This window comes from Chaetodon auriga, chromosome 7 (assembly GCF_051107435.1).
Source record: "Chaetodon auriga isolate fChaAug3 chromosome 7, fChaAug3.hap1, whole genome shotgun sequence".
Classification (NCBI taxonomy): Eukaryota; Metazoa; Chordata; class Actinopteri; order Chaetodontiformes; family Chaetodontidae; genus Chaetodon; species Chaetodon auriga.
The window spans coordinates 24,239,677-24,251,529 of NC_135080.1; the positions used below are offsets into that span (position 1 = coordinate 24,239,677).

The 11,853-nt window shown below is 43.0% G+C and overlaps 1 protein-coding gene across 2 annotated transcripts in view; it reads left to right on the forward strand.

The window, feature by feature from the left end:
• The window catches only part of ubash3bb (ubiquitin associated and SH3 domain containing Bb), a 44,773-nt gene that overhangs the window by 28,195 nt on the left and 4,725 nt on the right, over positions 1-11,853 (forward strand). The window contains exons 2-13 of one of the 2 annotated variants that reach the window (XM_076735532.1): positions 4,739-4,792; positions 5,106-5,292; positions 5,782-5,980; positions 6,460-6,629; positions 6,760-6,968; positions 7,068-7,212; positions 7,344-7,470; positions 7,568-7,687; positions 7,781-7,873; positions 8,425-8,569; positions 10,254-10,360; positions 10,488-10,597. In XM_076735532.1, the coding sequence (XP_076591647.1) occupies positions 4,739-4,792; positions 5,106-5,292; positions 5,782-5,980; positions 6,460-6,629; positions 6,760-6,968; positions 7,068-7,212; positions 7,344-7,470; positions 7,568-7,687; positions 7,781-7,873; positions 8,425-8,569; positions 10,254-10,360; positions 10,488-10,597 (1,666 nt within the window). The remainder of the gene's footprint in view (positions 1-4,738; positions 4,793-5,105; positions 5,293-5,781; positions 5,981-6,459; positions 6,630-6,759; positions 6,969-7,067; positions 7,213-7,343; positions 7,471-7,567; positions 7,688-7,780; positions 7,874-8,424; positions 8,570-10,253; positions 10,361-10,487; positions 10,598-11,853) is intronic. The other variant, XM_076735533.1, reaches the window with a different exon arrangement.

The window sequence follows — 11,853 nt, forward strand, 5'->3', positions numbered from 1 at the left end:
ATGGTGACAAATCGAATGTCTGTGTATCACAGGACCCACTTCTCTCTTTTCGGTTCTTTCTCATGGGTAAAAGCCTGTTGTATTTTGGTCAGACATCGGATCCTCAGTAACGCTAAATGTTACCCAGGTGTTAGTGTGTGGCAAAGCCTTACTTAGTCTCTGGCTTGATTTACTGTTTGCTGTTGTGGGTGTGCGTTGAAGTGGTTTAAGTCCCTTCCTTAAACAGCTTCCTTCAGCCTCTACCTCTCACGCTCTCTTCCTTCTTTCTGATTCTCTCACACACATATGTAATGTTATGTAGGTCTACACCTGTGGGACACAGCAGCTTCATAAAACACAAGCAGCCGCTAGCACACCAGTAAGCTCGCTCTGATGTCTCTGACAGTCTCTGCTATGGTCATAACTGCTGCTCACTGAGCTGACTGTGGTGGAGTTCCATAGAAAATGTGGGGGTTGTGTCTTGTGTATACAGACCAGTTTTTCCTTGATCTTCCAGTGCAAGTATAGCGTCAAAAAATCAGGATTGTACTCTGCTGATGTGATACAACATGATTGTATTGGATCAGTGTCATGTCTGTAAAACACAACCTTGTCCTGCCTGCAAGGTGACTCACTCTGAAAGGGTTTTAGTGTCTCTTGAAGGTCTTAATTGTGTTTTAAAGGCTGTTGCTGGCCAACCTAAGCTTGAGGCCAAATGCTGAATCCACTTGAGATTCACAATTAACTTAAATCCAAAAATATCAAAACCAGTACTAAAATTCATGACGCATGTAGACAGGATTGCAACGAGCTACATGTATGTCCGAGGTTCAGTGACTCATATTTTAACAGACACACTAACGCAACGATTGAACCCCATTTACGCCTGGTATTAAGATGTGATCTGTATCCAAACATGTTATCCAGATAAGGAAAAATGCATGTGACAAACACTCTGACAGAATACTCTTTTCCCCTGCAGTTTTGTTTAAAATCATCCATTGTCAAGATTATTGTAATTGTAAGCATTGTAAGCAAATTATTGGCTTTCAGTCCAAGAATATTAACATCCACCTTTGAAGACCTGTCATAATCAAATCCCAATACAATGTCAGCACACAGTCATTTATGCACACATAAACTGTATGTGTGCCAACACACAAACACACGCCTCTCAGTAGCACCTCCACCCATCCCATCCCAGAGGAACATCTCATGTAGTGCTGAGGAAGCTACTTGCTCCCCAGAGATGAAAACCACATTAGCATGTTACAAGCGCTTATCTTCTGAGTGGCAGCTAATTAGATTCTTTGGCTCTAATATGAATAATCTGATCTGCTGTTCCTTCTCCTGCTTATCAGCCGAGCCTCCAGGTGCTGCTGGGGTAAGGATGGAGGCACTGAATGGATAAAGCACTATTCTCTCAGCTTCTTTCTTTTAAACCGGTCTTTAGTCTCTGTAACTGCATTACACAACCCAGCAAATGGAACTTTGTGTAATTGCCATGGCAAAATGAATCAGCTTCAACCTTGTTTGTTTTGTGTAATCAGGACTTAAACACTTTCATTCAAATCAGAAAGCTGTTAGAAGCCAGTTAGTTCATAATAGTACAGCATTTTGAAAAATACTGTATTATGTTTTCTGTGGCTTCTTGAATGATTAATCTTTTCAGTTATTCAAGCAGAGAAAGCAGAGAGCAAACACATAGCTAACAGCAGAAAATGTTAATATGCACTGTGAGCTCCCTCGCTAACGTAATAACACACTTCAAATGAATGAAAAACTCCTTCACAAGTAACAGAGTCCTTCGTCACGGTTAAGAGGAGTCATTAACATCGATTCCTCCTCACGGAGGGAATCTATGTTAATGTCTTCCTACACATGCTATGTATCATCTTCCACGCTGTTCTGAGGGAGCTTAGAAGGAACTGACGCTTCCTCTGACTTGTGATCCATATTGTTCTGCCCCCAGACTTTGTTTGCCAGTAGCCCATGCTCTTCTCACATTTTGTCTTTCTCAGTTCCTGGTTATGACATAAATTTACAATGTCCTCTGACCTTTTGTATCAAAAGGAGGGAGTGGAAAGAATGATAAAAATAACCTGCTTAAATGAAAGTGTTTCATGTCCGTGTTCTAAACTGTATGACTTCAGTTTGGCCACAGGAAAGGCGTAGTTGTTGCATAATTCAAAGATTTATCTGCTCGAGCTACCACACTGCCACACTGTAAACACATATCACATGTTTGTCAGTGCAGTAGATGCACCAACAGAATGACATCATCATGCCTAAAGCCAAGGCACATTTGTGCATGGTTAGAAATAAAATGTATTCACTCAAGTACAACATGACCACAGCCATGGCAGAATGTTGATTCTGAAATTCATGTCATACGATGTAAAAAGCACATGATTCAGCAGCATTATTCAGTACAATCACAACATGTTGGTAGATACAGGTGATAACCAGTTGCAGAGAGCTACTGTCACCTCTGATGTATGTATTAGAGTAATGCTGCACCAGCAGCAGTGAGCTGTTTTCAGAGAGAAAAAGCTCTGGTAAATCCACTTCATGCTACCTGCCCAGCACCAAATAACAGGTAGACAAAGTTAGCAGCTAGCTGGTGAGCTTAGTGGAGCATTTAGCAGCAAAAGAGTCAAGCCTTCCTCTCGAGGAGTTGGTGGGGATTAAAACAGAGTTAGAAGCAGAATGGGTTTTTCTATGTGCGCCTCCTTAGAAGTGTAACCGCACATCACAGCAATACACACACCTACAACTGTGATTGGTCGGCTTGACTAGCTGCTACGGTCTGTCGGCTTCCACCTGAAGCTAAAACTCAAATGATGATTGCCAGCTCTGAGTAATGTCCATTGGCATACTGTGTGTACAGAGATGTAATTGGTTCAGTGGTCTCACACACCCTCTCCTCCAGCGTCTTCGCTCTGTGCTGCCTCGCAGTAATTTACCAGAGAGGTTTCTCCTCTGGGTTATAAAACAGTGTAAAACAAAAAGATTAAACCCATTTGCTGTAACCCCTTGACAAGCTGATAGCATGTCAGTGGTGTGTTTTCTGTTCCCAAGCTCCCCCAAAGTTCAAAATCAGTTCATACAGCTGTACATTTATTTGCACAATCTTACATTTGTAAGAAAATAGATTTCTCTGTTGATCTGTGTTTGTTGTGATGTTCATATTTTCAAGAAAGCGGAAGTATTACTGACTGCAACAAATTTATAGAGGTGCATACTAAAACATTTAAAAGAATTTAAAGTGACTTCAGTGATGTCGGAAAATGTAGTTTGTTTCTTCCCTCACCGCCACATGCAGTCCTCTCTCAGCTCGAACCGGTGAGAGAGAGAGAAAAAAAAAAAAACACATTTCCATTCGACATTGTAATGTTTTTCTGTCTGAGTTGACGGTTCCTGAATTTCTGTTTAGATATTCACTTCAGCCACTCATACCAGGAAAATATTGAATAATTCACCAGTTTTCCTTTTCCAGCGACACTGTGTGTACCCAGCTCCACTGGCAGTTCTGTTCAGTCAACACATTTAAAAAAAAAACTTTTCCACGTTATTTCCTTTAAAGCCCTCACTTGCAACTCCAGCTTTTTACAGAGTTAAGAGTTTCCACGTAGGTGTTAATGCAGAGCAGTCTGAAGTCTGAAACCCTGTTCATCAGGATGATGTTTCCTAACTGCATTTAAGAAAGAGTAGCTGTTACAAACCATCCTAACTGGGAGACCTTGTCATAAATTCAAAAAGCTACTCTGTCATTAGGTCTGTATGGCACTGACAAGAGGACAGGGAACAACGTCAACACCAAAATATTATGATTGAAAGGCTGACGCTTTAAATTTCCCCGACCTTGTGTTGTGGGTAAACATCGACTGGCAAGACAATTCATCCTGACTTCGATGGCGGAGCTACGTCTGGCTGCAGAGAGGCCTATGAGGACGGATGGGGCTCTGCCAGTGGTTGTACTGATCACAAATGCACTTAGATTTTTGCTCAGGGTGATATCCAGACTGAGGTGGCAGATCTGTCTTTAACGTCGCAGCCTTGTCCGTCACACAGCCTCACAGAGGTCATTGGGAAAAAAAAAACCTTCCCAAAAAGGTGGGGTTTCCTCTCCTCCAGCAACACAATTAAAGCCTCCAACTCACCCGAGCTAAAACTTTTAGAACAAGCTAACTGGCCTGTGACAAGTGAAGCGAGACAGTTGTTGATATGACATGCTAATCACGGATACAGGCAGGCTTGTGGATGTTCGAAACGCAGATAAAGGCATGACAGGTGCCGATTGAAGAGTCGAGTTTACAGTCAAGATTTCTTAAGATAAGAGGCCTGAGATAAGATAGCACACAGCCATGGGTTTAGGAGTTGCTTCTGTAATAGGAAGATAAGAAAAATCCTATCTCTGAATCATCAGTTAAGGCAGGACAAGCAGCTGATAAGGCCCCAGCTCTCCATTTATTTGCCATCGGCTGCCAGAAAACTCCTGAGGATTCAAACTATTGTACAGACAACAAGATCAATGTGTTTCTCTGCTGCTCAGCTCATTCAGACAGAGATACCCAACAGAGCTTTCTCCTCCGGGTTCCCTGTTGTCACACTGCACTTACCGGTCCTACGCTGCTGCTGCTGCTGCTACACACATCTCAGACTGTACATCAGTGAGTTGGCGGGGAACATTGTCAGTGTTGTGGAGGACATCGTTTGATTTTTTTTTTTTTTCTTTCTGTGTTGTGCTCTTTTACAGACTGAAGGCTCTGGTATCAACAGGAGGTCGCAGTGTGCAAGCAGCATGTGACTGGTGAGTTAAAACAACAATAGGTGTACAGTACATTCAGTATGCACGTCACAAGTCAGGGGAAAATGTGTAGTATACTGCCCTCTGCTGTAGACAGGTGTTACAAGAGTTATGGTCAGGTTGTGTTCAGTACACACTTCGTAGCTTGTGTATTTTGCGGATGATTTCTGATTTTCAAATCTGTTTATTGTATTTATTATTAAAGAGCAGCCTCCTCATCTTCTTGTCATTGTCTTGGTGAAGGTTATGTTTCTTGAAAACTGTGCAAACCGAAGACTTTTCCTTGATTCCTCGGTGCATCTCTATCTCTCCTCAGGTTGTTTTCCCATGTGGACGACCCCTTCCTTGATGACCCTCTGCCCAGGGAGTTTGTCCTCTACCTGCGCCCCAGCGGACCTCTACAGAACCAGCTCTCCCACTTCTGGCAACAGAGTCGGGTCACTTGTGGCAAAAACAAAGCCCACAACATTTTCCCCCACATCACCCTCTGCCAGTTCTTCATGGTGAGTAGGAGAGTTCAACCGAGATGCACCTCATGACATGTCAGAAACTGATAATGCCAGCAATGTTAATTGTGTACCTGCATGCATGCATGTGCCTCCTTGTGTGCATGCACTATACAAACAAACCAGGTCAAAAACCTTTAGCATGCTGTCATTCTATGCTTGTGTACTGTCAAACGTTTGAAAATCATGTAAATTCAATTTTCTATCTGATAATTATTGAGGGCACTTATAAAGAAATGTACAAGATTCTCTGTTAAAAGAGTGGGCGAGTGTTCTTCGCACTCACAATGCTCATTTATTAGTTTTTAACAGCAAAATACTTAACAGAAAATACTTTTCTTTCTTCATATCCTAACTTTCTCAGCAGTGCCACTGCTTCCTTTTCTACACCTGATGTCAAATATCTGTCCATAAGTGTCCTGTCATGTGTCATTTCCATGTCTCGCTTAACTGTATAATCCCATCATCCTTCCTCCTTACAAACAGTGTGCAGACCACAAAGTGGAAGCTCTATGCGAGGCCCTCCTGGCCACCGTCCAGCAGTGGCGGGGTCGATTTCCCAGCCCGCTTCCTCTAGAGCTTTACACATCCTCCAATTTCATTGGCCTTTTCGTGGAGGAGCAGGTGGCCGACATCCTCAAGCAGTTTGCAGCCGACTTTGCGACAGAAGCTGCCAGGAAGGCAGGTAGGAAGCACGAGCTCAGAGTTTGTCATATTCACCATGTAATGTGTGGTGACCAGCTGTGACAGTGAATGATTGGTCAGGATGGCGGTTATGTTGGATTATTAAAGCACTCACTCAATCTGTCACTGTAATTCTTCTTAAACACAGGCGAAAATGAGACTGACTGCCAAACAGTATTTCAGGCAGCAAAGTGCCAAATCAGATTAGAGCCGTGGTGTTAGCACTTATGCTCTGTCATATTTCTGTTTCATGGTAAAGAGACGGATTAGAGCGTGTCATCAGAATCTGATGTGGACATGTTGAGCCTTGTCAGGTTTCATCTCTGACGCTTTGTGCAGTTTTACTCTGCTGCAGTGTCACGATCAGATTTTTTTTCTCTGTTGTTTAGATAACAGAAGTTGCAGATTTTGTGCTGTCTTGTGGTGAACTGTTGGTTTGACACACTGAAATTTGTAAAACATATCATCTTTCAACTCCAGAAGTCCATGTGGAGCCTCATAAGAAGCAGCTTCACGTAACTCTGGCTTACAACTTCCCCACCAATCACCTCCCATCACTGGAGAAACTGGCCAAGGGCATTGAAGTCAAGCTCGGCTGCGATTGGCTGGCAGTCCTGTTCTCCCGGGACATTCGCTTTGCAAACCATGAGGTCGCTAATATTCCTGCTAACAGTGCATGTCTTGAGGTCACAGATATCTATTAACCTACAGTATCAAGACATTTTGACATATGATATTTGATCTGAATGTCAGTAACTCAGCCAGCACTCGTCTATACAGACCCTGCGGGTGATGTATCCCTACATGCCTCAGAACGAAGATGAGCTGGAGCTGGTTCCCGGCGATTTTGTCTTCATGTCTCCAGTGGATCAGAGTAGCACCAGTGAGGGCTGGGTGTACGGGACCTCGCTGGCCTCTGGGCTGTCTGGCCTGCTGCCTGAGAACTACGTCAGCTTGGCCGATGAGTCCGACACCTGGGTCTTCCACGGGTGAGCAGAGCTCTCTGTTTCTTTTACTCTTGTTTGAACACACTTCCATACACAATGAACAGAAGTTGGACTGAGGTCTGTTCTCCCGGCCCACCACAGATCCCATTCATTCTTCAGCTGTGGGCCCAGTGATAGGACCAGCAAGGAGAGAGGGATGTTTGATGGGCTGCTGGACAGCCGACGCCCTGATAACACGAGTCCTGGAGACACACCCACCCTCAGTCTCATTTGCCATCCGATGCAGGTAGTTGTGTTCATAGCTGATAATTATTTTAAAAATTCATTTAATGCTATAGCCTCAAAACTTGACATGCATGATATTACACATAGGAACTTTCACCAAACCTCGTCATTTGCTGCTGCCTTTATTTCCAGCAGGTCCTGCGGATCAGTGGCAGTCACTCTCGGCAGCCAAAGCGGACGCTTTTTGTCTGTCGGCACGGTGAGAGGATGGATGTGGTGTTTGGCAAACACTGGCTCTCCCTCTGCTCCGACAGTAAAGGTGAGAAGTCAGAGGTGTAGGTAAAAAATAGGAGCGTCGGAGTACTTCACTGTCCTTAAAGAAACCACTGTACATTTGACATTTTGCTGTTCTGCAGGTCGATATGTGCGTTCCAACCTGAACATGCCTCCCAGTTTGCCGCTGTGGGGAGACAAGAGAGATTATGACATGGACGCTCCCATCACTGTGTTTGGATCCACGCAGGCTCGACTAGTGGGTGAGTCACCAATATGAATCTAAATGATGTGCTACACCTGTTGTTGTTGCTATGTGTGTGAAATGTCTGTGTGCTAATTATGTGCTTTTCCAGGTGAGGCCCTGTTGGAGAGTAACACAGTGATAGACTTTGTGTACTGCTCTCCCTCTTTGCGATGTGTTCAGACTGCACAGAACATCCTGAAAGGTAAGACTCCTCAAGAACATGGCCTGGAGCACATTCATTCACATACATTCTCCTGAATGTATCTCAGGAGAATGGGATGTACAGACGTAGATCTGATTGTTCAGATCTACTGTGCTGTGGGGTTAAAGATGTGTGTGTTATAGCTTCTTTGCAGGAACATCTATATTTGAAGCACTGTAGTCCAACACAAGCTCATTAGTTCTGCTGATATTGAGCTTCAGGTGATTGTTGTTGCACCGTGTGATGAAGCTCTCTATCAGTCCTCTGGACTCCTCTGGAAAAATAGTCTTTAAGTTAAGACAGCATGTTTCTCGCTGGAAGTGACTCACTGGAATCATACATGTCAATATAGTGATAATTTACAGTTAGCCAAAAAAATACATGTAATACCTTTCATTCAGTTCCTTCACTGCATATATTACATTGTCTGACATTGACAGACATTGATGTAAACTGCTACTTGACAGATGGGGGAGACATACAACCACAAAGCAGTAACTCTAGTGTTTGCTTTACAGATGAGCTCTGATGTATGATGTTTGTGTAAACAGGTCTGCAGCAGGATGGGAAGCTGAAGGTGCGGGTGGAACCGGGCCTTTTTGAATGGACCAAGTGGGTTTCTGGGAACTGTCTCCCTGCATGGATACCTCCCACTGACCTGGCTGCAGCACACTTCAGCGTGGACACAACGTACAGGTGATAGAAACAATTCGGTCCTGCAGGTCCAGTTTTACATCTTGCCAGGATCAATCAAGCCCTTTGCAGGCCACTGTATCCATCACCTCACAGCATCAAATGATCTGATGTACCAACACACACATTTTACAACTGTTTTATGACTTCTTATCCTGTTTAGGCAGTTTGAAAGTTGTGTTCTTGGAAATGTATCAGTCAGTTGGTGCAGCACCTGGACTCAGCTGTTCATGGGTTTCCCAGCCACAATGTGCCTAATACTTTTTGGCACTTTTTACAAGCAAATCTGTAAAGCCGTGTCTGAAAAATCAAGTGAAATAAGTTCATACTTAGAGTATTTGTTGAAAAGTGGTAGCGTTCACAAAGAACACGTTCTGACTGACTTTGAGCCGCCTTAACCTCACGTCGGTGTCCTAGATACCATGACACTGCTAATCAACCGGCTCTGTTAGCTCTGAGTTTACTGATCCAGCTCGTAGCGCTTTCACATGAAAGGTCAACAAACACGTGAAGAACATGGAGTACTTAACATGACATTATCTTAAACCACAATACCCACAGGGAAATGAAGGATTGTAAGCAGCAAACAGTAGATTCAGATAAGCCTTCACTCAGCTACTTTACAGTGTGTGTAATTAATCACAGGTCATGGCTGTTTTTTGGGCAGCTGTTGTGGTTAACTATTCCTCTGGTACTTAGAAGTCTCGTTTTAAACCCAGGGTGCATGCATACTCATAGAAAAACAGATTTTTCTATCGGTGACATAATTACTAATTACTAAGTACTTAAATCCATGCCAGGATTTGGAAGGATGACTTTTTCCAGTCATCTGATTGGTCAGTAGAAGACCTGTTTTGACGTTAACATGCACTGAAGCAGGTTAGCTGTGCAGCATAGGTTACCATGGTGATCTTACCGGGTTAAAAGTGAGCCAACTCGGTGATTTCAGAAAACCTGCTTGAAGCCCAAAGACAGATGGCTGACCCACTAATCTTGCTCCCTGATAACAGGCCCTGATCCTTGACCGAGGCTCTAATGCACAGAAACAAAACAGTGGAACGATGTCAGATCAAAGCGCTTTATGGGCTGCCCACCGCCTCTGTGTGTATAGTGAGAGGATTCACAAAATATTCAATGCATACAAAAACGTATTCAGATATCACTACATTCTGTTTTATTTTTCTCTTTTTAACATCACTTATTATTAGTTTTGAGTGTTGTGTGTATTACATTTGCAGCACCTGAATTTGTACATACAATACATATATATATGTATATGTATATGTATGTGTATGTATGTGTGTGTGTGTGTGTGTGTGTGTGTGTGTGTGTGTATATATATATATATACACACACATATATGTGTGTGTGTTTTCTGTATATTCAGTAAATATTTGCAGAGTGTACAGTTCACATGCTCTGCCTGCAGCTGTACAGCCATGCTCCTTTAGCTCTGCAGTACTGAAGTATCTGTAGATAGTCTCTACTTTTGTGTTTGATGGGTGTTGAATTTCATCCTTTTTCAGTGGCAGAGACAACCCCAAACCACAGTACAACAAGGCCAACAAATGCCTCCACTCGAAGGCACTCAACACAACTCAACCTAAAACTAAAAATAAAGCAGTTCCTGTGCATCATCATTAACGTGCAGTTGTTTTTCTAATACTTGGCATTTGTCTCCGTATAGACCTCTAATCCCAGTCAGCAAGCTCACTGTGTCTGAATCGTATGAGAACTACATGAGCCGGAGCTACCAAGTGACCAAAGATATCCTGTCAGACTGCAAAAACACTGGTGAGAGACGCTCAGCAGAGCTCCTGGTGCATCTGGAAGAGGTTGTTGAGCCTGTGTAGGTGAACTTTTACTTTATTGTTTGTCCACTGCTGATGTTGCATCCTGCCTGGGTTTCCACTCTTCGTAGGAAACAACGTGCTGATTGTAGCCCACGCATCTTCCCTCGAGGCCTGCACACGCCAGCTGCAGGGCCGCAGCCCACAGAGCGCCAAGGACTTCATCCAAGTAGTCCGAAAGGTCTGTTCACTGCATGTCTTTTTTTTTTTATCTAGTCCATCTGATTTCTTTTTTCTTTTATACATCTCACTTTTCTAATTGTCCATCATTACCTCCATCTGACTCTCTCCCTGTGCCCACTGTGACTAGCATGCACTTAAAACTCCATGATGTAAGGCATCCATGTACATAAATGAAAGAAAAAATCAAACCAAGTTGTTAAAATGTTCGAAACATTTTTCATTATTATCCACCTGATCAACATAAAACTCACATCACTGGCCAGGGTTTGTACCACTAAAGACATGCTCTGTCTAAGACAGTTTTTCCTCTGTGACTGTTAGCACATATGACGTTTAGTCTCAAATTCCTGCTTGACCACTCTGACCTGACTTGGTAAACATGGAGGCGACTGCAGAGTTTCTTGTTCTTGCACGCTCACAATGAGTCCCATAATGTTTTCGGTGTTTGTGGATTCCTGCGAGACTAAACTTGCTCTGTAGATAACAGTTCATTGTTGGGTTGCTCATTAGTGGGAAACTGGGCGTGCATGCTTTTGTTACTCAGGTCAGTGAGGCTTTGGTGTTTGTCGGCATGTTTGTATGTGTTTCCCAGTTACCAAACAGAGCATGTTTGTGGAAGACCTAAAGTGCCTAAATGAAAACAAATGAAAGAAATAAAGGAAAATATAACCCTTGTTACATGTATTTCATTTTATGTTTTCATGCAATAAATGAAAAACATGTTCAAAGGAAATTATTTAGCTTTTTGTCTTTGATGATAACTGAATGACTTGTTTTTCTTTGTGCCATGAGTTTTCCATGGCACATTAAAATCTACACAGACAGCAGCGAGATGACAAGCTAACTGTGAAGGTGTGTCACTGTGCTATTGGATAGACAAGACCAGCTGATGAGAACAGCTGATATGTTAAATGACAGCCCCAGACAAGGCAAAAAAAAAAAGATGAATGAGTGGGCATGAGAGGAGTGAGTGTGGGTGTTATGAGAAATAAGCTTCAGGCTGAAGCATGCAAAAGAATAGTCTTCCTGACTGAACATCCACTCGAGCTTCATTAGCCTTCATGAGGTGCAGAGGAGCATTTTCTTGACTGTGCATGCCAAAATGTCAGATCCCATCCCAAAAGAAAAAGTTCCCTTGCACGCTGCACTTGAGGTATTTCATTGACTTCTTTTTATTTAGCCATTTTAAATCTTCTCACTCTTTATTCTGGAGATGTATTTTAAAATGTGACTTATAAACATATTTTAGTCACT